Source organism: Varroa jacobsoni, unplaced genomic scaffold, assembly GCF_002532875.2.
Source record: "Varroa jacobsoni isolate VJ856 unplaced genomic scaffold, vjacob_1.0 scaffold_134, whole genome shotgun sequence".
NCBI lineage: Eukaryota > Metazoa > Arthropoda > Arachnida > Mesostigmata > Varroidae > Varroa > Varroa jacobsoni.
This window is the reverse complement of record NW_019213036.1, coordinates 186,967-211,846: the sequence shown is the minus strand read 5'-3', so window position 1 is coordinate 211,846 and position 24,880 is coordinate 186,967. Positions and strand designations below refer to the sequence as shown.

The 24,880-nt window shown below is 45.7% G+C and overlaps 1 protein-coding gene across 1 annotated transcript in view; it reads right to left on the bottom strand.

Moving 5' to 3' along the window:
* Positions 1-24,880, bottom strand: part of LOC111268174 (uncharacterized) — a 114,457-nt gene that overhangs the window by 53,910 nt on the left and 35,667 nt on the right. Inside the window, exon 2 of the mRNA XM_086971653.1 lies at positions 23,306-23,527. Coding sequence (XP_086827779.1) covers positions 23,306-23,527 — 222 coding nt within the window. The remainder of the gene's footprint in view (positions 1-23,305; positions 23,528-24,880) is intronic.

The window sequence follows — 24,880 nt, the reverse complement described above, 5'->3', positions numbered from 1 at the left end:
ACATATAGCTTTGTTTGGAACACAATGTAGACTACGCAACGAGAAACGCTAGATATATGATTGATATAGACGTTTATAGCATTTGTATGTTGATTGACCGAATAGATAAAAAGGATCAGAACAATCAGTCCTATCTGGCAGAACACATGAAGATGCAACACAAACAAATCACGTTCAAGGAACTCAATTATGTATTATTACGTACATATCTCGTTAATTAGACAACTTCCAGTAGAATAATAAAAAAAAAAAAAAAAAAAACGAAGATTAAGAAAAGACTACCTTTTCAATTATGTTGAACGTCTGCCGTCGAAAACACTCTAAGCTAGCGCATAAAACAACGACACATAATGACCTGTTTTAGTTGATCACTTGAAGCTATCGTGAGCTTGAAATGAATCAAATCATCCACCTCTGATAGGACATAACTCTAACAATATACGTTTGCCTCTATAATAGTTTCATAGCAACTGAAATACACAGCGCTTGTTGGATTAGATGAGAGGACGAAATTTATGCCATTTTTATACTTCAACAAATGTCGTATCTCAATGTTCATATCCAACATAACAGAAAGACGAGGCCAAACACTTAGTAAAATGTCCTAACAAAAATCAGTCCAACAAAAGGCACCGGAACGCATAGAGGCGCTGTCGACAACGAGAATCGACCATCTTCATATACACACGCACACATGGTCCTGCCCCCTCCCTCCATTTCCCGTGATCGGCGGCCTCAGGCTGAAAGACCCCCCTCCCCCCCTCCGCAAATGGCAAAAGCAGCCTCGTGCTGATCGCCATGTTCCTGCTGCGGTTGTCCTACCTCGTCGGTAGTAACACACCCTAACAATTCCCAGAGATGCTAAAATGAAAAGCGTCTTCCATTTTGTTATACGCATTGAAGGTTCATGGACCCTGCATCGGTCACGATGGCCGCCTCGTTCGAAGTGGCCATTTACTGCGTAGGCGAACGACAGAAGCTCCTATGACAAAGCTTAAAAGTTGATATTCGCGTGGAGCACATCTGTAGTTTCTCATCTATTCCCCAATCGCCTCGGCATCGCGAAAGATGAATAGGAAAATTCAAATGTATACAACGAACGACATTAAAATCGACCAAAATAAACATGTCGAGATTCGAACAGTAACTGACAAATGTAAATTTTCCCCTGTCCAATAGAGCGTAGTCGGTAGACGATCCGCTAAACACTAGAGGTGGGAAAGAAAGCTATTATTACATAGTACTGCTAATACTAATAACGCGCACAACGATACCAGTGGTAATGGCAGGGTTTCCTATATATATATATATACGTAATAACCATCGTGCTAACGATTGCCGCAGCTGTGTGCTGGTTCCACAGCACTAGACCACTGCGAATAGTAATGGCACCTATATAGGTACCAATGAACGCACATACATACACATTAATGTATCTATATAGGTACACATATGATGCCCCATAATGTGGAGGTCTGGCCAGAAATATCCCTTGTTGTGTTTTCGAGACGTCCCTGTGATGATGCTCCTTCACCTATTGACATCACACGGAACATGTGGACAGCTTTTCTGCGAGATGCACACGTGACATGAAACACATAGGGAAACAACAAGCAGACACAAAATCGGGAAGAAGAAGTCCCTGCGTTGATCTGACAACAATGGCGATAAATTCATACCCATTCTAATATGCACACACAGATTATCGAGTTGAGCGAAAAGCGGAGGCCGCTGGTAATTATTTTGTGCAGTAACTAAGCGGCGGCGGCGGCGGCGGCGGCGGCGGCGGCTGCGGTACCAGTAGCCACTGCTGAACTGGCGAAAGCGTGCGTGTCCTGCGTGACTGCGATCTGTGCCTTCTTTGCCCGCTGCAGGCATGGAAGGAGCCGCTGGCCCTGCGACACGGCTGACAAAAAGATCATGAGCCTTCGCTAATGAACGGTGATGATTACAGTGTCGGTGCTCCTGTCGGACAGTGAATAGTCGTGCCATTACCGCTGTTGCGGCTAGTATCAGGGTAACGATAGGTGGGAGAACGGTTGTAGTTGATGGCGAACGTGGTGACGATGATTGTACGGCCGCATATCGGTCTTTTTCCTTAAAAACGGATTCGAGCGGACAAGTACCGCGAACACCTTGACAACTAACGTTAATGTAAACGGAGCCATAGTATTTGAATTGCTAGCGTATAGTATAAGCCTAGTTTGTTAAGTAGTTTGGCAGAAACGAATAACAGAATCATTGCTTGATGCCATTAGCTGGGTATTGACGGACGCTGTTATTAATAAGCGTCTGTCAGGCGCCACTTGTGTCCGATGAATTAGCGACCACTAAATGATTATAGATCTGATAACTTTGGTTGAACGCTACGTATTTGGTCCTAAGTAACACAGCCACAAAGTCCATTGGATACAGCTGAACGAATTTGAGCTTTTCTGTGCTTTCAGCCGTTCGCCGTCGAAGAAGCAGAGCAGAGGGTCAGCTGCGTATGGGTTACTCATCCTGGCTACCAATCACTCATCAAGTCACGTCCGGACCAAGAAGGGCATCTTTTACTTAAGCAGCCAAAGTATTAACAAGGTATCTATTTCTGTTTGACGAAGCAAGAGGTCTCGCAGATGGTTACTGCAGACTAGCCAAGAAACCAAAGGAACACACAACTGTTTCTGCTAAAACTAGCACTACAATGCACAATGCCGCCGCCGCCGCCGCCGCCGCCACCGCTTCTGCTGCTGGTTGCATAGGTGGTTGGTCTCAGGTAGGGAGGGCGGGCGGTCGGTCTTCAAGTGCGAACTCGTTCTTGTCATGTCTTGATGAACTCTTCTCTTCACTGTCCCCTCCATCAATTTTTCTACAGCCGTTCCCGTACATGTTGCCTATGAACTGTGTGATTGTGGTACCATCATAGGTGGCGCTCTGCTCGTGATGAATCCAAGAGCCAGTGATTTTCAGGGGTGCCAGGGAACGCGTAGGAAATGGATTGAACCACTCTTTATGATGGAGCAAGCGGAACGTAGAGAAGATATAAACTACGACATGCATACTGACAGAGATATGCTAGCATATGTGTAATACCGAGCTTTCTTTGTATGCGGTATGGCGAAGAGTTACGCTTAACTATACGAAGCTTGCACGCGCACGAAGCACGGATGGCCGTTTGCATAGGTTCAACTTTTCTAGGAAACACGATTCTGTTAAGATGAAAGATGTACGGCTATACATTGGAAAATGCAATTTGCTATTCGATATGAAACACTAGACAAAATTCTGTGTGTACATAACATGAAAAGGAAAAATGGATCTGTATTTGAATTATGAACTCTCGGATTAACTAGTTCCTGGGCACGGGATGCGCGTATATATCTATGCATATATATATATATATGCCATATATAAGCAGGAACTGTGTATAGGCAAACTCATCTATGCTAAAGTATATCGGTTGGATCGAAATCAATTCTTGCTCGTCATAATGTTTCGTCGATCTCTAAAACTCTTTAGTGGGGTGGAATGCACCCGCAGGCGCTGAAACGTGACGAATTCGCCCGCGCACAAAAATGAACCCCATTCAGTCGCTCGTTCAGACTTACTCAGAAGATACTTTGCCTCCGCCCTTCGAGTCTATGGTCTGAAACAATTGGCTACGATCAACCATATGTAGGCGTAATGATAGAGACAACAGTACAGGAACTTCATGCTACGGCGCTAAAAGACGCTTAGAGCCGCGCGATTAGGGCATTAAGTGTTAGAATAGAAAGAAAGTTAATTGGCTTCTGACATAAACCTTGAATTCGTTTTGCAATCAAGAAGTTCTGTATTCTATATTTTTATGTTAAATAGGTGGCTACCGGATAAAATGCGTTTTCTCCTTTTTTCTTATATATATATATATATATATATATATATATATAAGCAAAGGGGAGAATATATATATATATACATACGTATATATATAAGAGGAAACTACTGATGAATATTAAAGGCAGAATGTCGCTAGGGGCACCTGTTCGAACTTGTTCAGATGCTACGCTAGGCTGTACTATACAACGGAAGATATGCGCTCAGAAATAGGTAGTGGTATGTATATAGGGTATGTGTGCGCGTATACATAGGAGGGTTAGATACATTTGCGGATCAAGAAGAAAGTGTATGCATATAGGGTTCACTGGTCCGAAGATTCATCTACCCAGGAATTACTAGCGTCATGGGTTCAACCGCGTTCCGAGTGCTGCTGCTGCTGCTCCTCCTCCTCCTCCTCCTCCTCCTCCTCCTCCTCCTCCTCCTCCTCTCATTGACTGCTTTGTTCCCCGGTGGGTAACGCCTGCTACCGGTGCCTCCGTCTAAGTCGCCGACCCGGTAGTTGACACTATGTGACACTCCGCTTTGTTCATAGCAACGAGCTATGATTCAACATTCCACCCTTCGTTTATCCACTCTTCTCGGTTGCAGAGATCGCCTTCGCGCACCTCCGTGGGATAGAGCACGGAAGAAAACGAGTTGCGAGTAAGAATAAGGGCAAAGACGATACGAAAAGGCCACTGTCAACTCGGCTCTATGCCCTTATCTTTGGCTGCACCTTCGTTTCTTTCTAGTCCATAGGATAGGAAAAGATGTACACTACAGCTCCGGGTATACCATATATACAAGAATGACAAGACGGCCTAAACGCCATCACTGATTCGAAAACTGTTGTCCAGTTAGCACGCGGCGACGACGACGACAAGGGTTGTCATCTGCCTGGGCAACGAATCCTGGAACGGTAGCAAAAAAAAAGTAGTTCGTGGCAAACCTAAGACGAAGACACATGCGGCTCGGTTTCAACGGATGTTCTCTGCTTTGCGTTTCGCTATTTTGCTACTACAGAGTAGTGCGTATCTTGTACGAGACAAATCATCAATGGCCGGGCCGACTCAAAGCCCCCGTGTCGAAACGTGCTAACAACTGAGGGAGAACCTCCAATCGGCGCCATAATAATGATTGTTGGTGAATGAAGGACACTAACGGTCGATTATGAGCGAGTTAACAACAATGGAAAATTGTTGGATCGTCTAGCAACAACTACCACCATAGCGGAAGCAGCGGCTAAACCAGATGGGATTAGGCGACAATCGCAAGACGTTCATACCTTTCCCTTATCTTGTACTTTTTCGTTTCGTTCGTTGCGGGACGGGTTTTGCATAGGTTCTGACGACAGTTAGACCCTTGAAAATGCGTTGCTGTTCGCAACGTGTTGTTTGGAAACGACTGGAACGAGATTAGGAACTCACAAAGGTCTGTTGTATGCATATTTCCTCAATTGTCATTATTATAAAGAAATAAATTGGCTATATAAGCAGATACTTTGCGTATCTCTTACGTTGGCATGCATGTATAGAACATCAGCTGGGGCTGGATAAGTCAGGTTTTCTTCTGACCTTTGGTAAATCCATTGATCGACCCGAGCGAGTTAACACCACCCCAAATTCAATTCTTGGCGGCTATTAGCAGCCGTATCGAAAGAATTAATCATATCCCGCTTGATTTGCTGGCGCCCTTTAAATTCCCTACCTTTTTAGTTCGCCTTCGTCCTGTTAAATTGCTCTATTTTTTTTTTTTTTTTTTTAGAGAATGTTGCGCGTTTTTACGATGCATCATATAGTGTTCCCGAGAGTATAACAGCTGGTTGTCAATTCTTATATTTAGCTTAGTGTGGCTCGCACATAGGGTTATCGCACATAGGGAAACTTTTGTTCATATCATCTCGTTCGTTGCTAATATGTAGTATGCGTTCACTTGAACTAATACAAAAATTCTAAAACACGAAATCATTTTTGTTGGTCCGTCCCACTTTTGACTTCCTTCTAGTTCGATCCGACTGCTGTTGTTGCTGATACCCGCCGGGTTTCGAGGTACGCCATTTATCAAATATCGCTTCAACAATTTACCCTGCCCCTCGGCCTGCCGCCTTAAAGCTAGCCTTCATGTTCTCTGCCACATATTTTGGAACAGCGTACCCATATCGCAAGTGAGGTGGGGCTTCCGATGTCTCTTTGCTTGGTATGAAGTGTCGGCCGTCTGAGTGAAAAGTATTGCGTATTTGGATATTCTGCCGCGTTTATGGATACATCTACGCAGACTTAGCAGAGTCATACGTTATATTTGTCCGAGGGGAGTGGCTAACAGGACTCTAATACACTCCGTAGTCAAAAGTTGCATATGTGTTTAACATTGGCTATTTCGATTCGACATCTGACCGGTCTGACCCATTTCGGTCTACCCCGGATAACCCGTACACATTTACACGGATATGACGTGTGACAGCGAGTAAAAAATTGGCGCCTACGAAATTTGGATGTGCTACTGCGCCCTTCAAGTATATTTAGAGTAATAGGCGAGAAGTGTGCATGGGTTTACTATTGCGTTATGCCTAATCTGCTACGATCAAAGTCATAAAGTTGCATAAAAATAACCCGCCCCCTTTATTGTTACATTGCTACAATAACAAAAAAGGTTGATTTCCACCTTGCCGACGACACCAACGACGTCCACGCTGCTTACAGCTCACTGGCTCGTTCAGTCGGTGGCTCCTTGCCCGTCTTACTGCTTGGCTAGTCGCTAAGACGGCTCAGTCAACAATCGCAATATCGAAGTGAGTAAATTATATCGCAGTCAGTGTTCCCTCTCAGTATCCGATAGCTATGGGCTATAGCGTTGTGCTTGTGCGCAATTGCTTCTGCAGCGTTGGACTGCGCCCGTTTCTGTTGTCCCCAATATTACCGCTATAGGATCAAAGCCGTTCGGCCCTCTGAAGGCTGCCTGCTCGCTCGGTAGCCGGGATCCGCTCGTGGAGTCTTCTGCCCTTTCCCCACTGTCTCAACCCCATCTTATGTCCCTAGCCCAACCGCTTTTTCGCCCCACACCGTCCGCACCTCTATTTACTATCCCCATATGTACTATGCGATAGGCTGCTCCACAGCGAGAAAGCACCAAGCGGCTGCGACCCAGATGAAAGTGGGATGGCCCAGGGGCAGCAGCAGGCAAGATGGCACCGGTGTGGAGAGAGGTTAGTGACCAGCGGCCAACAACAGTAGCACTAGGCGGGCCAAGGAACGAAAAACAGCGAGGTCCCGCAACAGCGACAGTGAAGCAGCCGACTGAAGCAGTAACAGCCGCATCAGAAGCAAATGGTGCACAAGTATTGGACGACGCTCCTCTGTTCCGGGGGGACACACTACTCGAATCGACACGAATGCTTTACGAACGCATGCCTCCATGAACCCCCTTTTCTCCGGCTTTGCTCTGGCCCTCAACCCGCGCTAAGACCCACATTTCCACTCAGTCCATACTTGCTGGTCCGATCTGGCGATGCCCTCCGAAGCCACTGCCCTGTTCGCTATTTGCTACTTGCTTCTTGCTTGATTTCTGATACCGGTTGGGGGTGGCGGCAGGCCGGGGGCCTTGGTGGTGCGTTCTCCAGACCCCGTTAGCCCTTGGACATTTCCCTATGAATTCCTAGGGAGAGATGGGGCCCTGATGTGAAAATAAGGACACTGGGAGGATCCGCAACGCCACTTTCAAGTCCGGCCTTAGTTCTCTTCTTCGGGTGCTCGCTCTTTCTTAAAGCGACTCATAGAATGACATACAGAAACGCACCCGTCGCACACCGAGGGACAATGCTGTTACTACTAGGCCTGTAACGAGCCTTGGCGTGCCTCTTCAACTGTTCAGTTCATTGCGGGAACAAGTAGACGTAGCATTACCATGAAGACGACACCGGCGACGCTATACAACGTCATCGCGATATTGAAACTGTTGTTTATCCTCTGTCTTTTTTCTTTCCGGCAGAAGGATAACCTTACGAAAATCGTTGAAATGTGTTCGGACTGTAGTATTATACCAGGAGTAATATCGCCAATTGTAACACCGCGAACAATAATAATGAAATTAGGTAAAAAAAGTGCCGTTTACCAGATTGTTTTTAATATATAAATAATAACAATAATAGTACGACTAAAATGAAATGTTGAAGGAATAGCCTGTACTGTTTAATGAATTGAAAAAACACTCTACAAGCGTTTTCACGTTTGCTATTACATGGTTTTCAAATGGCAAATAGCGCTTCTGCGGTATACTTGTTTCGATTCCCTAAATCAAATCGGTTGCAGTAGGTAAATGTTCATATATAAACCACATGGGCAGAACGTTCGTTTATAATGTCACCTGAAGTAACAATCGCTATATGGTGTTTTGTATATTTGCACTCCGCTGCTCGCCTCCATTCATCGAATGCTGCGAATGGCGCCTATGGTGTCGTCACCATTTACTCCTGCAGCTGACCCTGTGGCAGCTGGTTGCACAGCCTGCAACCATCACTATTTTTAGTTTGAGTTTAAGGCACGCGTTAACTTTAAACAACTTCCCCGCACGACGTCTCTCTACATTGAACTCTGTGTTCGGCCCTCATCCTCAGATTTCGGGTTCCCGCGGAAGAGCCTGTTTCAAAGTACCCAGTCGAACTGAGAACCTGTTATACTCGTAGCAGTTGTATTATATGCTACTTTTAATAAAGGACTGCACATGTCAGGCAGCAAGGACCGAACTTCGACATGGCGGCACCCGAGCCTGAACGAATGCACATGGCTAAAATTTACTATTTGCATCCTTATTCACTGCAACAGAAAAGTAACGTCAGCAGGCCGTTCGTGTCGCTGCGGTTTTCCACGGCCTCCGATGCATGCGGCAACAACATAAAAAATTATAGTAATCGGCTTAACTATACATATACTCTCGTGCGGTGGATCCTTACGGGACCAAACTGGCGCAGTCTGACCCTCTCTGGCACCGATTAGATCTGTTTTGTGGTCAGTAGGTATAGCAGTCCCAGCAGCCGCATTACTGCGCGCTCATCGTCGTCGTCGTCGTGGTGCACTTTTCTATTAAAGAGGGGTATATGTAGGTTTATTGTAAAGTTACCATGTCCGCAGCGGCTTATATCCACCACAACTATTCGTAGTCGAAAACTACCTCCGAAGACTTAAAGCGGCGACCTTCCCTGCGACGACTTCAAAGTGGCTTTACTTGTTCGGCTGTTTGGGTCACAAGCAAAGCAAGTGATCGCTGTTTGCCCCTGTCCTTGCTATTGTCGTTGCCCCAGCGCCGATGCTCCTGCTGTTTCCATCTGTGCTTGACTGAGGTCTTTCCATAGTGGCCTGTCAGTCCCTACGGAGACTGTTAGTCAGGGCGGAGTTTCCCGCTAAGTATTTCGATGCGCTCCCCGAACACCCCAGGATCGCTGCTGTTACTGCCTTTCGGTCCTACCGAAACAGCTGGTCAAGCAGTTTTAGTAGCAGCGCAGGACCCAACGGAGAAGACGTAGGACAAAAAGCTTTCCGTCAAACAAAGCGTTTCCGATCGTGAGCACAATGGCTAACAAGAACCAAGGGAAGCCAGGAATCTACTTTAAATCGCTCCTTTTGACTTTCGTCCGGTTTCTAACGGATAGCAAAACACATTCGAATACGAAGCTTGTCCGCTATACCTTGTTATGGTATTTTGTCATGCCGAATTAACATTACAAGTTCGTATTTTCTGTCTAGCTATCTCAGAAATCGTATCGTGGTTTACTTTTCAATGCAGTAACATATATAACTATTACAATAGTAATAACGATACGTGTGTTTTCAGGAGGACGTTAATAAGTGCAATGCATGACTTGAAATATGGCTTCTCCAATAACTTATGTTAGGCTAAAGGTGTATGGTAAAGACAGACATAAAGATTCATACAATAATCAATAACTTTTCCCATTACTACAATGGCGCACTGTAGTTTCCCGTAAGTAAGGGCAAATGAACTCGTTTCAATGTGAGCCAGTCTGCATAATATTTCCTGCATAAGATCCATGACCATAGATGGTTGTCTACTTAGTTTTTCTATTCGGTATTTTCCACTTATTACTTTTCTGACGACACTTTCACAGATGCATCCTAAGTTATTTCTGTGGTTATGTATAATGGAGCCCTTAATTATTGCCCAACTAATGCACATGAGTGCCAAATTTGCGGATAAGACGGTGAAGCTGCAGTATCTTTTTACTAAAAAGGCAAGTTTCGTATAGATCAGAAACATTGGAAGTCTTGACGGTTAGCAGCAAATCGAGAAAAGAAGAAGCAGAAAGGGGCAAACAACAGAACCAACTGGGTTTAGAAGCAAAGAATGACGTTAGGGCTGGGCGGAAGGAGCAATGGTGGGCCGACTAGGAAGAAGAGAGAACGAATTATTTTATATCGATTTTTAAACTGGCGCGCGCGCTGAGAACGCAGGCTTCCCTCTCTTTTTCTGACATAAGTCCCGCGCACTGCTACCAGCAACCCCCTGTGCGCGATCAGAATCACCAGTGCCAGTGCGCTTTGCTGTGTAGAGGAACCGAGACCAGTTTCTCCATGGGTGTGCGAACCCCTCCAGGTGCTTCTGCTGGCTTTGAATAGCTGCTAACGGTGGGCATAGTGTTGGCACAGCCGTAGAAGTAGCAAAGGCAAAGAAAGCATAGTGGGACGAGGTACCCAAGCGCTGTTGAAACAGCTGATAGAAATATGGGGACTGAGCGGGTTGGGCAGTCGGCTGCATTACTTTCGTCCTTTTTTTTTATTCTTTCGCTCGTTCATTCCCTGCTGGTTCGTCGTTTCCACTTTGCGGCTACAGCGGCGGCAGCGGTAGCACTAGTATTCCTAGGATCGGTCGGACCTAGCGCAACGTGGATGTAAACCCACGTGCTGTGTTCACAGCCACACACACGCCTGCCCCTTCTACAATCGGTGCTGGGCGAACGGTCCATATTTTCCGCGTTCTCTCCGTCCTTGCAGTCAGCATCAACGGCAGCAGTAGCAGCACCAGCAATAGCAGTCCGCTTCGGTTAAGTGGGACTAGAAGAACTTAAACCGCCTATCCGCCGCGGCTCGGGACTGGCCCAAAACCCACACACCTCAAAATCCCCAGAGAAGGAGGGAAAGACAGAAAGATAAAGTAGGACCAGTCCCTTTTCCTTCACACAGCCGCCTCCATTTTCTTCTTCCTTTTTGCCCGCCCAATCCGTCCTCCTGCGATCGTACGATATCGGATGGCGCAGCAGCACCCGTCCGTACACATCTCACGAGGCAAAACAGTAGGAGAGGAATGGAAATAGAAAGAAACGTCGAGGGTGAGTCAGGGAGATACGAAAGCAGGAGGCAGCAGCAAAACGAGCGCCCGCTTGACGCGGCAGTTAGTCCTTCGTTTGAGATCTTCGATCTCTGCTCCGCCAGCGCATGCTACCGAACGGTATATATATACATAAGTCAATTTACGTATTAATTATCGTTTTCATTCATGGCTGATAAATTATTGGTTATTCTCTATGCCTTCATATAACCAACTTATATGGTGTAATATCTTACCTATCACAACAAGCGATTTTACAAGACGCGGAGAAGGAACAGCTTGTTACAACAAGCCACCCGGATATCCGACTTTACACGGTACGTTCTACGTCGCTTGCTGCTTTAATCTTTAACATCATAGCCAATAAACACCTATATATATATATAAGGTAGATGCCCATAAAAAGCATAGGTTCGTCCCCGCGCTTTGCCCTTATCACTGACTGGTCTAATATTTCTGTTAGCGGCTCATTTATGGCCAATTGCAGCAGCCACCTAACCATCCTGTCCTATGTCAGTAGTATCGACTGACAAGAGCCTATAATAGGGGCAACTTGTCGGCAAAGGTACGGCCATCGCATAGCCGCTATTGCTGCTGTGGGCGACTATGACTGCGGATGTGCTATACGCATTGTAGATGACAGCAAGTAAAATCAATGAATAAATGACAAATGGCGCATTGAGCAAATGACTAAAGAACGGACAATGACAAAGTGGAGGGCAACAGCTACCTGGTAGTGTTTTGGTACAACTGGTGACATCGAGGCGCAGCTGTGTGGTAATAAGGCAACCTTGTCAAGCCAGTCAAGCAATAAGTACTTCTGCTTTCATTTGCTTATATTCACATATATAGCAACAGACGGGAGTAGGTTCACTCGGCTCACTGACTAACCAGCTAAGTGGGGTGTCAATCGGTTGTGATGGCTTCAACGACGTGCTTTTATTCATGCAGTCCTGCAAACAGTGACGGAACGCTGAACGGCGATCGCCTAAAAATACTACGGATGTATACGGTTGGACGGGTGGACATCACTTGTAAATTGCACCGAGAACAATCTTTGCTGCAGCGAAGCCAGATAGGGGTTTTCTGATTGTAGGAGTTTTCTATTTTTGTTACAATTTTCCCACGCTAGGACAAATCACTGATCCGCACTGTTTCTTACTCTACAACAGCATGTCATTTAGTCACTTCACACCCTTCTACGGTGGGAGGCAAAGATCAACTGCGACTTCAACAAGTTTACATGAAAAAGAATCAGGGAAAAAGGGGTCGAAGCGGGTCGTGGCGTCTTTTTGCTATGTCGATTTCCTCTTCGTGGCGGTTTATTGACGCTGCGGTTCCCAGTTCCACGGTCCCGGGTCGGATTTAGTGCCAGAGGTAGCTGCACCAGGCAGTCGCTTCCTGCGCCCTCAAGGGCATGGCAGGAAGACAAAGTGAGCCACAATCGTCTGGGCGACTAGGTCAAACGGCGTTCCCGGGAGCCGTTACCTCTTGCGCCTACAGTTCTGAACACCGACAACCCACACGACAGCTCAACATTGCCAACCCGAAGCGGCGCCGGCGACAGCAGCATCGCTTTACAACACTTCGCCCGTCGTTTGCTCCTCTTTTCCGTGGACCAGGGCCTTGCACTCCTCTACTGTAGACAGCGTCGTCTACACGACCGTCGCTTTCGAGAGGAGTCCATAGAGAAGTAGTAACGGTGGGAAGGGGACTTTCCCGGCCGCGCTAAGTCAGGAGACGTAGCAAGCCCAGGGATTGAAAAGGGGTCAGCTGCTGGAGGCGCAGGGAGACAAATTTCCTCTACTATTCTGTTATACACAGCTACCATCGCTGCACATCCGATGTCTACCCAGCGGCTTGATTGTCTCTGAAACACATAGAGGAACAAATCCTGCACAGCTATTCCCGCTCTTCAAGGAGCAAGTAGTTCTTTCGCCTTTGAAGGATGTTCCTCTATCTTGCCGCAGCGGCGCGATGTCGTGTCGCAGTGAACGCCAGTGACTAAGGAAATTGAGCAGGATGGAAAGCTACGGAGAACTTAGTGGGCTGGAGATTTTGATGGTCGAGGACGGATGAGGAGACGAATGTTGCTGCAAAGCGCCGAACATGCTTGAAAGTTCAACGAGGGTACTGCGTAAAAGAAAGCAAGCACCTTGTCGCACCGCATTTTTCACTGTGATAGAAGTAGATAGTGTTGGCATCGATAGCGACTGTAGCCACAATAGCTTAGCTGGTTTCCGGCCAGGAATGGCTGAATGCATCACACCTTGAGTCTGGAGTGAACGATAAAGACGGCCAATGTAACTAGCAGCTGGTGTCAATGGAGGGCTGGATATATTGGATGACACCGGAACACGACCGTTCACTTTAAAGCTTCACTTTTTACTTCGCGCTTCCCTCATCCCTTCATCTCTTCCTCTCTCTTTCTCGTTCTCTGTTTCTTGAGCAGGATCAGGAAGAGGCCAAGAAAAGCAAAAGGATCAGATATCCGGCTTTCAACTGACGGATAGATAGGGAACAAGAAATTTCAGAAGAGCAGAATAAAAGATAGAAGGCGAACGCAAAGTTGCCAACTGCCGAAGTGGCTTTTCGTATGGACGAACTAATGGTCTGTTAATCGAGAATGTTGAAAAGGCCAAAGAGAACGGCTACGGAGGGGGCTGGACTGAAGGAGGACCGGAGGGGCAGGCAGCTTCATCAAGTCTCTTTGAGTTACGCACCAGAAAAAGAAGCCATCGACACTGCAGAGACAGAGGAGCTATTAAAGCGCTCCCCAGCCTCCCAGTCCAAGTTCGTTTTCCTTCTAAGATTAATACCCGAAGGGAAACGGTTCATTGAAGCGCTCTAGAAATAGCCTCTGTTAGCTATCCTGAGATCGACACGTTGCAAATTGTAATTGACTATTGGGAAGAGGTCAGATACGCATATCTAGACGTACGCACCAATCTACATACAGAACATACACGTTTTGAAAAACGCTCCTGAAGTTTATATATGTAGTATGCGTTCGTTTCGCTAACAGATACAAACACACACCAATTAATATTATTTACAGGACATTCATCATTACAGATTTGTAAACGTAGAATGTGTGTTTGTTTGATCATTCAAAAAACACTTCAATAAACGAAAGCCAAGTGAACGTGGACTGCTAGGTACAGAACTAAGCACAGGTTTTTGTGCTTACTTGCACATATAGAATGAGGCTGTTAATGCCAAAGCTACTAGTACGTAACTAAATAGGATAAATCGTATTGCTACGAACCCTATGTCGTTAAGGTAACAGTCACACGAACAAGAACACGAGCTGCTTTATGAAATGCTCTTTGAAAATTCTATCATCGTTTGTGTGGCTTGTTTGACCGTCATATAGAGTCTATACACTCATTTTTACGCCATTCTGCCATTTGCTAAACGTTTTGATGATCAGAAAGAGTTAGTCGGTAGAATAATCCTCGCGTTACGTGGGAAAGTACGTTGTCAAGCAGAAGTACCCACCTGTTCATCACTGAGTAGCGTAGATACGATATGTTTTGGCTCGATGTCTGGTCCCTAGCGCGCAATAATAGCGGAAGCCGTAATTTGCCCTGCTCATCTTGCCCTTTAGAGGGCTCTGTTTTGGTGCTTTGTCACTTGTGTTTCTCTAGCGAACAGTGCTGCCAGATCCGACAGTCTATTGAACAGTGCATAATAGCCGGGAGGGGCGGAATATGTTGTGGTAGCCATAAGGCGCTCGGTGTTAGCCATTTCCGGGTCCGGCTGTACAGGGATGTGGATTCTAGGTAAGACTCACATCGAATGGGGAGGGTATCTGCACTTTGTTCAGAGCATTTGATATGCGTTATCAATAAATCTTTCGTTCGTTTGCGATCACTGTTCGTCCGATACAGACAATATAGAGATTTTCTAGGAAGACAAACACCCCATTTTTTTACACTGCAATTATAAAGAAGGAGGAATTGAAACTACTAAAATACATGACAGCAATTGGTTTGCTAATTGCAAACTAAAGAAATGCTAATTAAAATCCGCTTTACCGAACGCCGATGAGAACAATGTGCACGTTAAAAAACCGGATGTGGTATTTCTTAACCAAAAACTTACCTCGAGGTAACTTTTTTCGTTTCTTCAAAACAACAAAAACTATTGACCTCATTATCCTTAGCCTCAAACCTATACTACTTTACTAAACGCGACTTTCCTATAGACAATTTATCTTTCTTCACATGTAGTCACATTTATGCCTGCTAATAATTATGAGCTCGTCTGTGGAAATTGCACCTTGTTGTACACTCGTTATATTATTTTGTGGGTGTCTCCTGTAAAAGCAAGCGGGCCTCGCACCTCAATTATACATCGCTTTCATATCAAATCCATACATCCTCAGCTATTATATAGCTATATAACAAGCCCATAATAACTAACTTTAATCATCTCCGCCTTCTTGTATGATTACCGTGTCGTTGCTGTCATAGCTATACTACACCGTCAGTCACCAACTAATCTGTTAACTCGACTGCTGCTGGTAGGCACACAAGCGTTCCTTAGCACGGTCTCATGCTTCTGGCTCAGTTTATTCGTTCGATTTCTCGCCCGTCTACCTGTCAAGCAGTCAACCTACGAACGATATCTTCCCTCTCATAATTGCTCCTCACGCATCGATGACCAACTGAATTGAAGACCACTACGAGATCTTACGGCGTCGTCATCGACGTCTTGGCCCTAACCGAGTACGGCTGACTAGACTTCACTATATGTCACTATGCAACAGCAATAAAGCTGTAAGCGCCAATTTCTGCTGTGGCTGCTTCTGTTATTCTCGCTGAGTCTCTGTTATCCTTTGAGGTGATGGTAGCATCGTCCGCGACGACAACGATGCCGTGCAGGCGAAGACTGCAACAAGCATAGTGGCAAAAGCGTCAGGGCTGACTAAGGATGACATACAGAAAGGATAAGGGGGCTTGAACTGTCGCCTTCTACCACTACGGGTCTTCCGAAGTTACTAGATCTGCCTTTGTAGCTGATGCTGTTGTTACTTTGCTCAGCTACCGCTAATGCGATCACGGCAGCGAAAGGTTTAAACCGCTAGGCTGCCGAAGCAGCTATCTGTGAACTTCGACATTCTGCGACTTTTATGATTGGAGTATGCCCCCAGCATGCAAGACGAACAGCTGCAGAAACGGCAGTGGTGGCGGCCCAAAAGAATCCTGCTCCACTTCGTTCAATAGGCTATCCCCACTATTACCTCTACTAGCAACTAGTTCCTTTAACTGAACAGCAAATGATGAGACGGGCATGAAGTTTAATAATAATTTGTGCTTAACTTGATCCATTTATTGGCGATCGCAAGAGATAGGCCGATGCCTCTTTCGTGCCTTCAGCCCTCACTTGTTTGGTCGATGCGTCGCTCGGCCCACCTTCGAACAGCAGAAATACGAAGGAGGGTAGATCGGCCATGGGGGGTGAGGGGCGCGAAGTTGGTGGGTGAAGTCCAGGACCTGTCAATCACCCAAGACTTTTCTTCCTCGGCTGCTTGAGTAAGCATGTGTGCGGATCCATTGGCCGGAGACAACGACGAGGACAAGAACGATGAAAGCGGGTTTCAGAGTGGGAGTTGGGAGTCAAAGCATTTCATAGGGTTAGCTACGGGGTTCCATACATGAAGGGCGGGAAGAGAGTCCGAAAGCGAACGTTCGGACCAAAAGAAGGGCGCGTCCGATGAAGAAACTCATGGCGACAGCTAGGCTCGACTGAGAAATACGCAGCGGACAATTCGGGACAATATATATCTCTGTGGGAATGTGTGACCGTGTACGTGGTATTAGGTGGGTATTTGAGGAGGCCGGACGGGAGCTCCAGGAAGGAAAAACTCAATAGCGCCCCTTCGACACTGAGAAAGTCGAAAACTGAAAGAACTCCAGGGGAGGTAACCAGGCAATCTCAAAAACATACACTCTAACGTCGGTCGTCAAGATGTCCTCGTCGTTGAGTCAACCTATTAGAAGCAATTAAAGGTTTCATCTGCTGAAAAGCAGAGCCGGATTTTAAACAGCTAAACTTTCTTGCAGAGTATCCGCATTGTACTATAGAGTAAAAAAAAAATAGGCTCTAAGTACCGTTTAAATACAGGCTATGCTTTTGGCCAAAAAAAAGCTTTTTCTACGAAAAGATTGATGTCAATATATGCATTTGTCTGGTTATGCTAGACAGACTAGAAACTAATAATTTTCTAATTTCTAATAAAGTAGTAATTTCACATAACGCCTTTATAGAAGCGTCTGTTAATGAGCTACTTATCGATTTTGAAAGCCACATGCGTATCTAACAAATATACTATGCCATGCGCGTTGATCATGTAACTTGTAGAAGAAATATATTTTATTTATCAGAATCAATACATACATCCTTTTCAAGTATGATATACCGTTTATTTCGTCCTCGTTAAATCCATAAGACAGAATGGCACACCTTTATTCACAGAAGCAATCAGTTGTATCGGTCGAAGAATCACCCTTTTATACCACAGAGATATTTTTGCGATACGAAAACAACTCGTTCGTAACGAAACAACCGGCGATGGTGACTGTCTGCGCCTGTTGACTGCTTCGCTTAATTTTTTTTCGGTGATTCTCTTTATCGGGTTTCCTCTAAAGAATCAGCCTTTCGTTGACGATTTTTTACTATTTTCGCTACTATTGTTATTATTATTATTTACTTCCCATGTGACACTGGAGGCAAGATCATCTTCTAGCGATAGTAAACGACGGGCAACGTCGCTTGCGGCGTGTTGGCTGCAGCAGATTAAACGGCACGATTGTCAAGGTCATTCTCAACCAAGATCGTGGGCAGCGCAGTCTGCAGCCATTGTTGTCGGGGTCGGTTCGGCTTAAAAATAAATATCGTCACTGTACGACAGATGGCAAGCAAGAAAGACCGCCAGCCAGCTGCCGATTGTAGATGGGTAACAAACGAAAGCTAAAACCCAACAATCCCGAAGCAGGAAAAAAATTGAAAAGCGAGTGAGCGTCCGACCGACTCACGCGCTCCTTTCCAACGGCCGTTTCTTGTCCGCCGTCTCATTGGCGGCGGGTTATAGGGTGCCTTCGTTGAACAATAATTCTGGTTGGCGACTTAACTTAGCCTTGACTTCAAGTTTGCTTGCTCGTTCCTTTTTTTCTGAACACAGAACTCGGCGAACATAGCGCTCGGTGGACAGTGTAGCCCAAGGCGAACAAAAAGAAAGCCCCGCTAAGCCTCGTTCAATATTCAGCCACTGCCACCGATTCATGATAATCGCCGCCACCGACGCTGTTGTTGTTATTACTAATACAACAACACCAGCGTGTACCCCCTGACCAGCAACAGGACGAGTTATCACTACCGTGGTAGAGCTATTCCGATGGTGGTGCAGTAGCTGCTGGCTATGTAGCGGTCGGCCGTGGCCACCATTACGTCGTTTTGCCCTGACGTCGCATCCATCCGAGGCAAAAGCAGACCAAAGTCATCGGAGGAAAGCCAAAGTTAAGCCTGGCGTCGACGTCGACACCAGTGCGTGTTGACTTTGTTCGCTGTTGAGCGGCGTCAATGAATGAAAATCAGGGAGAACGACGCCCCCTCCCCTTCCAGCCGCTGCGGCTGTGTTCAACGCATGTATCAGAATATACCGAAGGAACAAGGGAAAGCCAAACGTGCGCTTCACAGTGAAGCGAGCGTCGAGGACATGTCGGTAAAGCGAAGAGCTGGGCACCGCTTGCAGACAAAGGCGGCAAAGGTTGAGGCAGATTGCAAGGTTCTTCCCCACCCTGAACCTTCCCCCATTCTGTTCACTAGCCGGCGACGTTGTGGGGTTCCTTTTTTTATTTTTAGTTAACAGGCAAAAAGAAAAGTAAAATCTATATACAACACAAAACATATATATATATATATATATATATATATATATATATATATATAAAGTAAAGAAGAGGTATATAAAAGCGAATCGACGATTGAGGAATATGCGTGTATAGAGCACTATATAGAATATTGCGCTGTGACGGGACGGGAGCAGCAAAAAATGGCCGAAAGTAAAGTGCTGTTTTTCCTTGAGAAAAGAAAAAGCTAGAAGTAGCAGAAAAAGAAGACCAAAAAACGATACTACTCTCCAACTGTAACCGCTATCAACTATCGCCAAGATCTCACAGAAGCTGTAGCTGCCGCTGTTAGTTCTGCCGACTGGCATAGAATATATCGTATGGTAGCCAGCGGAAAGAAGAATCGCTCAAATGATAGAATATCTGATTTTCCGCACGACGCTGATATGCGCATAGGTGGGCTAAAAAAAGGTGAGTAAACGTTTCGTGTTGTCTGTGAGAATACAGAGATGGCCGTCGGTTTGTCTCGGATACTATTGGGTTTTATTATAGATGTTATAGCAACATCGGTACAGATGGCAGCAGCTGTTACAACAAGGTGTCTTGTCCAACGAAGTGATAGGGCCTTGAATTTCCGTGGTGGTATCGCTAGTTCGATAGGCTGAGAATTCGGTGTCGCGTTTGTTGATTTGTCCGCATTATTTGCTTGTCATATTTCAGGTACTACAAGCTATATCTCCGTATGACTGCACTGCTCTATTTAGCATTGATAAGATCGTTTTGACTAATAATAACTATATGGAATTGAATCAAACCCTAGCCTTTATTGAAAGCTACTGCTGATCACTCGTAGTATTACTGACAAAATAGGTCACTGCATCTTCTTAGAAGACTTAAAATGGAACCATTTAAAAATATTATAATTAGCAGGTTGTAGAACGTTCTTAATAAAACACGATGCAGTTAGGTAGGCCCATATTTGTGCCTGTTATGAGTGCTACTTCATCAACGTGAGCATCGTCGTAGCGTATTGATTAGAATGACCAGGACCAGAGCATCGCTTTTGCTATACTATGGTTGGGAAATGGTTTGTACGGTTAACGTTTGCTAGCATTATTATCGCTGTCATCGTTATTATTGAGATGGTCGACCGTTTTTTTAGGCCGGGTCAGGCCGAATGTGGATGCAAATGCGATCTGCGTTTGTACGCTCAGTGTGACACGCCCTTTCCCTAGCGTATGAGATCGCAGTAGTTATGCTTACATCTATGATGGCTCCCTCCCCTATATCGTCATGATGTCTTCCCTTGTACTGCTATGAACAGACGAGGACGATGGGTGGAGACGCCAAAGACCGCCCAAGCAAGACTGTCAAGAACGCTCGTTTGCTTCAGGGACCCAAATCGTTCAAAAGAAGCCATTCGGTCATCGCGTTCAATTGTGAAAATACGTACGGTAATGTCAATACGTAGGTTATAGACTCTTCCCCGAGTTGCAACTCAACGAGCAATTTTGCCAGTCTTTTTTTTTTCGAGCTGATTTTCACTATCGTCCCTAGCACTTGTCTCGGCGTACGTCTGTCTTCTAGACACACAAAGAAGTATATTCATAAATAGAGAAACATGATATCAGAAACGTATCTTCGTTTAGAAGGGAAGGCATTTCACCTTATTTCTAACCGTTACTGCTGTATTTCGGAAAACCGTGTTGACCGTCGACAATCAGGAAATTACAGCGGCGAACCCTCTCAGATCTGTATATTTGGCATCATCTTAATTGAAACTATAGGATCAAGTCTCGGTACGCGTCACTTCCTAAGATCATGATGATAGTTTTAGTGAAGATGCAGCTTTCATTGTACGAAAAAATACAATGGCACGCTTGTAGATGTAGCCGGCAGCAGAACCGGTTGTCTTCTGTACGAAAGGATCTATAATGAGTCGCTAATAAATATTGAGATATCTCATTGTTCACTGTGATTAAAGCATTTCTTCAAGCTGTCTGCTCTACTGTTATTGTTGTTGTTACGGATGGCCGACGCGTCAAGCGCCGCCTCTGCTCTTGTCGAATCTGGCCGTGTCTATGTCTTGGGCTGGTTGGCCCACATACAATCTAGCAAACAAGCGACTAACGAAGTCAAATGACAGGTAACTCTCAATCAACGTCTCGAATGGCGTTTGAGGAAGCGTATCTTCGCGGTACAACAATGCGACTACATCGCATTTGGAGACGTCACTGACCAACAGGGTTGACGGTGGTGCTTACATTGCCGCTATCTTGGCAGTGTCAATTGTGTATCTAGTTTGGCGTTGGGTTCATTGCATCCGTAGATACTCTTGCCGTCAGAACAATCTCAAGGACTGTGCCAAGTCGTATCGTAAATAGGAGGGTGGGCGAACAGTTCAGGCTCGACTTGTCGAAGCAGTTAAGAGATCAGCCTGATCTGTTTGTCGCTGCTGATGTTGCTACTGCTGTGATCTGACTTAGCAAACTGGCAGAACTGAAACACTAGCGATGATTCAGATGCGGGCAATTTGCCATCGTGTCATCGGCGGTTGAAACGAGTACGTGCCATCTACTGTGAGCTTTACGATTGTCTCTTGTCTGCTCTTGATTTCTCTGTTTTGTGTGAGGCCCTTGGCGTACGCCTCAAGTGAGGATTGCAATGACGAAACGCATGACATTAGCCGCCGTTCTCGCGGACGATCACCTCTTTTCTCCTATCGCCCGCTTGCTCTCGGTTGTATGTACGTCATACCAGTGTGAACCCTTACGACTATAGGAAGCGGCCAGAGTAAACGCGACGCCTGGATGTTTCTGCTATTTCCCACAAACGGACGTGCGACCCGTGAATGCACCCACGCATGTGTGGGTACGCTTAGAATGAGAAATGTAGGCAAAATCCCGTAGAGACCTACTCGCTTTTCAGGGCGTTCTTAATTCAACATTTGCGCTGTCACGCTATCAGAGGCTATATGGAGTCAACCCGCTTGTTCGTTTCTGTTCTATTACTTTTGCCTAACTCGGCATACCTAACCTTTGCAGGCCTACATCGAATGTAGGCGCACCTCACATTGTCTGCTTTTGTTGGAACCTTTGGCCTCTGAACAGCCTAATCGCTCAATGACTTTTCTACTCGGTCGTACCACTGACAGAATGTGGTGAATTTTCACGGAAATGCCAGAACAATCGACAACGATAGTCACATAGGAACCGCAAACAAACGGGATTCTCAAATTCCGACCCACCTTATTGCGGCTGCCTCTGCTGCAGCGGCACGATACGGCAGTTGGGGCGAGCGTTAACGGCGCCCGTCTAAACGAAGGGCAAAACGATGGAAGCGGCGGCGGCGGCGTTAGCGGCGACAACCGGCAGCACGCAAGCCAGCACTAGGCTAAATGGGTTCTAACTTCAAATTAACGCATGAGAATAAACAGTGTGGGTGATGCCCATGTCAGGATGTGCGTATAAGACCCGTTTATATTTTGGTGAAATTCCTGTTCGCGAGATGAGCTGCTGCTAGCAAATGAGTCCTGTCCCCAGTTAGCGAGCCCAGGCAAATACGTATTGCTCTAAACTTGCAACACGAAGCTTAACCTGATTCAAACTTCCAGCTGACTGTATCGTCATAAAGATCGAATAAAAAACCAAGCTACGATAAATGTTTGAATTAATTCAACAGGTAATATATTTTTAGTAAAACTAGTAGACAGAAAAGCTATAATAAATTAATGTTGATTATGTCACTGTGAACTGTACGTACATGCAACTGATGTATATTACGGGTGGCTGAAACGTTTTCAACAACACCCTTATTGTAACTTAAAAAGTGAAACTAGATTTTAAAGTTTCCGTTTAAGATATCGTGCACCGAGATAGCTATGAATAGTTCCGCAATTTCACTAACCTTAACAATAACTTAAAAATAACGTCACTGCTTAACAATAGCTCAAATGTTGGCGCTTCGATTGTAGCCGACTGACGCGCTTTTCTAAGCGCGCTCAACTCAACGGTTCTGTGACGCTGCGGATGGTTGTATGGAATCAAACGGCCTCTAAAGCCCTGTTGACGTTTCTAGAAAGTTGCAAGATATCAACAAGGTCGTATACGACATCCACAACATTTTGCATACGTTTACCGCAACAAATGGAACCTTATACAAGGAAACATGTCTCGTTTGCTCTAAAAATTCCTCGTGCAACTGATTTGACAATATCGGCCGGTAATGGTCTTTGTCAAAGTCTGACAACAAAATTCGTTTCGATCTTAACTTACCCGAAGCTGGCTGTTTGTTGTTAAAGTTGATGATGTTGTTGTTAGTTGGCGAAGGCGAAGCTGATAAGGGTGGGTGCGGCCCTCCAACTTGACCAGAATGTACAGGCCCCATTGAGGGTCCGAGTGGCGACAAGGTTCCGGGGGGCAGCGGACTAACTCCGACCGATCCTGGTGGACTACCTAATGGTTGCACGATATCATTGCGCGACTTGCCCGTAAACGCTGAAAAAATCATAGATACAAATAGCTATTGACAAAGGTACTCAACTAATCGTAAAAAACTCGGCGTAATGGAGGCCATTTCGCTTACAAGCATACATTCATTTATATACATAAATTCAAAATGTGACTATTTTTGGATCGACCTGGTGTTTTTCTACCTATTAGCAACAAAAGAGTAAAATATACGCGTTTCAAGATAAAGATAAATTGAAATCGATTGATGAGTCACCCTTTACATGTTTAATACTAGCAATGTGTTTATATACATATAGAAAAATTGCCTTTATTCCACACCCTGCACAATGCGGCTATATGACCGAATGCATATATATATACATATATCTATATATACAAATCTGTATTTTCCACAATTTTAATCAAAGTCATTGGACATTTCTCTAACGCGCAGAATTAGATTATACATAGATAAAGTTGCAATTCATCAACTGTCCTTATCCTTTCGCTCAAAAAGGTCTATATATTTTAGCATGCCCCGTTTAGTGAGTGTCTGACAACTACAATAACGTCCGGCAAGCAGCGCCTCTGCGTGCGACTCTTCTTGACGACTCTCGCTGGCGACGCCGCTGTTGTTGGGGGGTTTGCAGGTACTGTTGTAGTGTCAGCAGTGTCATTCCTATGCGCTGGCATTTGTCCCCCGTCAGATCAGGGTGCGGCAGGCAGGAATCAGCACCTGCGAGGAACTGCTGACCCTTTCGAAGATGCCACGTTGGCATTGGCGTGAGGAAAACCAGTGGGAGAAATGCCTATAACAGCTGCAGTGGCCGTAGGGATACGGAGAGATAGAGTAGGGAAAAAAGCCAACGAGCGCAGAGCGCGAGAGGGAAATCTGGGGAAAAAAATGCCGAAAATGTCCCTTAGTGGTAATAGTTGTAGTTGTGTAAATGTGTTTCGTTGTTGAGGTCTTCGATTGCCGATGTTGCTGGGCTTGTGGCAGCTTTCCTGCCGCCGAGGTCAGGCCAACAAGTTCACGTCGTCCGAGTGACGGCTACGCTCATTATTATTACCACGGCGTAAGCACTGCAGCTGCAGCAGCATCCGCACCAACAGCATCAACTGCCGCTACCGTCATTATTATCATCACTATCAGCATCTCCACTGCTGCCGTTAGGGCTGTCGAAGCACCGCCATGGATCCGCACGTTGCAGTTGCTTCGGGCGATCGCGACGTCAATGTTGTCGACTTTGCTATTCGGTAGCAACTCATGTGGACGGCGCATTGCATCGCGTCGCGTCGCGTCACCGCCTAGTGAAACCAAGCCAACAAGCGTGTCAACCAACCGCCCAAAATTCACCAAACGAAAAGCGGAACAGCAGGACCCAGATTTCGCAATTG